A 3,999-nucleotide genomic window follows, 5' to 3' on the forward strand; every position below is an offset into this window, starting at 1 on the left:
TTTTCTCGATCCTGGAAAACAGATGAAAGACTTTTCACATTACATTTTTGTTTCTTTTTTTTTTTTTTTTGCAAAGACAGAGTTGTTTTTACCATAAAGCATTACATATTTTTACATACAGTAAGTTTTTTTTTTAATTTTGGCAACTTTTGGGTTTGATACTTAAATATTTTCAAAGTAAGAGTATTCTATAACTTTTCCTGATAATTTATGTGAGTCTGAGAGCCTCACAATCAGGAAGGCTTACTGTGTTCTTAATCAGAAATCCTTTGTTTTATACTAGAAAATGAAGTAGCTCTGAAAATAGTTATTCACATTCCCCCAAAGCACAGTTCTTCAGTTTTCCCAGACTCAAAATTACTTTAAATTTGTGCTGAAAAAAAATATCATTTCACAATAAAGTAAAACCTTATTCTTTTCATTTAGCCATTTGAAAAGCCTAGACAGCTGTCTTTGTATTATTTTTAGATCCTCGTTTTCACCTGCAGTCCTGAAGATAGGAAAGGATACAGAATATCTAGTTACTTGTAGTCATCTAGTGCTTTTGTTCTGTTTTGTTGCACTTTTTTTTTTTTTAATTCTCTGGGAAACTCAAAGAATACCTAGGTATGATGTAATCATCAATTTCTTGACTCTTGCTGTGAATGGAGATATTCTGGGAATTTAAGGCTTATCCACTAAATACTCCATGTATTTACTGCACAAATTTAAACTAGATGGAATAAGTATCTCACTGAAAGTCTGATCCACATGCTTAACTAGTCTAAAATTCTATAAGAAACTAACAACTTAATCTCAAGATGCTCAAAACCAGGCAAATTCCTGGGTTAGTGAATCAGTGAGATTTATGAGTTACTGGATGTGGAAATGATGTGACGAAAATGGAGCTTCAGACCACATTTGATAAATAATCTAATTTAAGTCAGCGGTGTTTAGGCTTTTTGATTTTCCACCTTTATAAGGAAAAATATTTTGATTATCCAACTATATATTTGGGACTTTTGCAATTTATACATTATATACTTAGATTACCTTCCTAATCTAGTGTACATGTTATAACATATACTCAACATAGAAATTTTTAAAAAGAATGAGCCATAAGTAATTATCAACAGAAGTTACAATATTCTCTTCTCTCAGTGGCAGTGAATCCTCTTGCTCATCCCACTCTGGAGACTATTGCCTAAAACCACCCATCTCTACTTCTTCTAGCCTTAGCATGGTCCTGAAGAGACCCAAAAAAGCCCAAAGATGTCATCCACAGAATAAGATAGGATAAGAAGAAAACCCAAAGGCATCTAGAGGTCTTAGTCCATAGTTGCTGGTAATGCAGACCTCTGCTGATGCAAATGAGAGTAACAGCTGCCCTACATATTCAGCAGGTACTGGAGTAATGCTCAGAAAATCTGGACTGGAATTTTAGCTCCATTGCATAATTATGGTGCTGCTGTTCATTTGACAAATATTTATGAAGCTGTAACTAAATGCTAGACACTGAATTTGGTGCTGGTAAATAAGAGGTATACATATTCTTGTTATTGCAGGCAAAATATTAAATCTCTGAACCTCAGGACCCTGATCCTAGAAGGCAATTACAAGACACACTCACCCTACCTACCTACTTACATAACAATGCATTTGAAAGTTCTTTTAATATGCTTTGCAGTTATTATTTGTGTTATCAAATTAGTTAACAAAGGATTATAACTGAAAAGGCATAATGCAGCTTAATAATATAAAGTATTTTTGGAATAGAGTCTCTTGAACATAATTACATATTTACTATATGAACTTGGCTTATCAAATTAGTTAACAAAGGATTATAACTGAAAAGGCATAATGCAGCTTAATAATATAAAATATTTTTGGAATAGAGTCTCTTGAACATAATTACATATTTACTATATGAACTTGGGTCTCTGGGGTTAATCCAAAACTATTAAGTGCTTCCAGGGCATGTTGATTTGTGGGCTACTTGTCCTTGGGAACATCTTAGAGTTTACAGATTGATCAAGACCTACCCTTGTGAGCTCATCAATAATGTTCTGTTGCTCAATGACCTGAAGTTTTAGAAACTCTGTTTCTTGTTCTTCATTAGCTTGGTCGAGGTCATTCAGAGATTTTAATTTCTTCAGTGGTGGATGGGATGTTATTTTTTCTCTCTGGATTGGTAAAGAAGAATGTATAGTTGGAAACTTTAGAAATCTGAAACATTAATTGTTAACATAAAATGTCTGTAGAAAGTTTATAAGGCTCCAACTAAATTTCAAAATTGCCCAGCTTGAATACACACATACCAACTAAAATCCTCAAGTACATCTTATCTGCTATACCAAGTCAAATCATTGGGGATTGTCTGAAGCTCTCTATAGATGTACTGGAAATCTATTAAGGAGCACATTAGCATATCACTTGTCCATATATAATACAAGTGATGAAGCAATGGCATATCTTTCCCAACTACTGCATTATGCAAGGTCTTAGAAGATAAGGTGTGCCCACTGTACAGGTCTGTGTAGGGCACATTAATGAAATCATAGAAGGAGGTTACTGTGGCTGAGGAGTTATTCTGCAGCTTTGCTTCTCCATTTCTGAGCGTCTGGAGAGCATGCAGATTCCTGGAATCACTCCTACAGTTCTCAAATTTAGAAGCCCCATAAAATTCAGAGCCAGCAACCTTCTCTTGCTTTCTTCCTTAAAGCTTCCTTGCTTACATAAGGGAAAATCTAAATAGCACTGAATTTTAAAAATAAGCTGAGAGAGAACAATAAGTCAGGTTATTGAGGAATATAAAGGAGGAAGCTGCAGTTCTGCAGAGTCTGTGATACACACCATTTCTAAATTTTCCTTGGTCATGGCTTTCAGTTTCTCTTCCATGCGCTGTAAAGACACCATCAGCTCATCATTTCTCTTGGCGAGGCACTTGTTCCTTTCCAGGAGAGGTTTACATTGTTTTTCAGTTTCCCGCACGCGTTTTAGCTGGGAAAAAATAAGTTAGAATTTGTCTCTCGTGTTTTTGGGGATGTGGGGGCAGAGGGAGTAAATTTGTGGCAGTGAAAGCCCCTTTAGAGCCACTTTTGTCTGCTTCACTGTGTCTCAGGACTGACCACTGACATTTCAATCCTTTATTTAACAGATTGATTGCTTTATTTGCAGTACCTCTAATGGCTTTTCATCGTAGTCTTCATAACCCTCTATCAATATGTTATCTTAAAGGAGGTGCTGCAGAGATACTGCTTTTGGAAATGCTCAGGGGGAATAACTGTTCTCCTTGCTAACTTTTGCTTTCCCACTTCAGTTTCCCCACTGTGCTCAGCCTCAATCCCTGGACCCAGGATGACATCTCATTAGCTCAGAGAGATTAAGCAGCTCATCCCAATCACACAATCACTAAGTAATTCAACCTGGATCTGAAGCCAAGGCTGGTGGTCTCCAAAGCTGGTCTTTCTCACAGAGATCTTGTTGAAAGCTCCTGACTCACACTAAGGTTGTATATTTTCAAACTGAGGAAGAAAACCTACATAAATTTGTTACTATATTGATGTTTGTGTTTAAGAATATCTAATTCTCACCAAGTCTAGGAAAAGTGTGATTGTATTGGTATCTACCTATAATTAAGAGTGACCACACTCTCATTTGTCTGGTTAGTCTAAGGCAGGGTTTCTCAACCTCAGAACCCTTGACATTTTGGGTCAGATATTTTTTGATGTGAGATGCTGTCCTGTGCATTGTAGGATGTTTAGCAACAAACCTGGCCTTTGCCCATTAGATGGCAGTAACACCTTGCCAGTAGTGACAACCAAAAATGTCTTCAGATATTGTCAAAATTGCCTCTAGTTGAGAACCACTGGTCTAAGTTTCTGTATGTTGTCTTAGGGTAATTGCTTAAAGTCTCCCCTTTTACTCTCCAAACTCTCTTGTTTGGATGATATGTTTTATGGTCATCTTGTGCATAATGAATTTCCACTTTAAAGATCTCATGATCAGTTCATTCTCTTC

The 3,999-nt window shown here is 36.1% G+C and overlaps 1 protein-coding gene across 4 annotated transcripts in view; it reads right to left on the reverse strand.

Moving 5' to 3' along the window:
- The window catches only part of JAKMIP2 (janus kinase and microtubule interacting protein 2), a 164,435-nt gene that overhangs the window by 35,248 nt on the left and 125,188 nt on the right, over positions 1 to 3,999 (reverse strand). For all 4 annotated transcript variants that reach the window (XM_008582696.1, XM_008582693.1, XM_008582695.1 and 1 more), the window contains exons 6-7: positions 2,833 to 2,979; positions 2,022 to 2,162 (exon numbers count right to left, since the gene is read on the reverse strand). In XM_008582696.1, the coding sequence (XP_008580918.1) occupies positions 2,022 to 2,162; positions 2,833 to 2,979 (288 nt within the window). The remainder of the gene's footprint in view (positions 1 to 2,021; positions 2,163 to 2,832; positions 2,980 to 3,999) is intronic.

The sequence above is a fragment of the Galeopterus variegatus genome, unplaced genomic scaffold (genome assembly GCF_000696425.1).
Source record: "Galeopterus variegatus unplaced genomic scaffold, G_variegatus-3.0.2 Scaffold2699, whole genome shotgun sequence".
Lineage (NCBI taxonomy): Eukaryota > Metazoa > Chordata > Mammalia > Dermoptera > Cynocephalidae > Galeopterus > Galeopterus variegatus.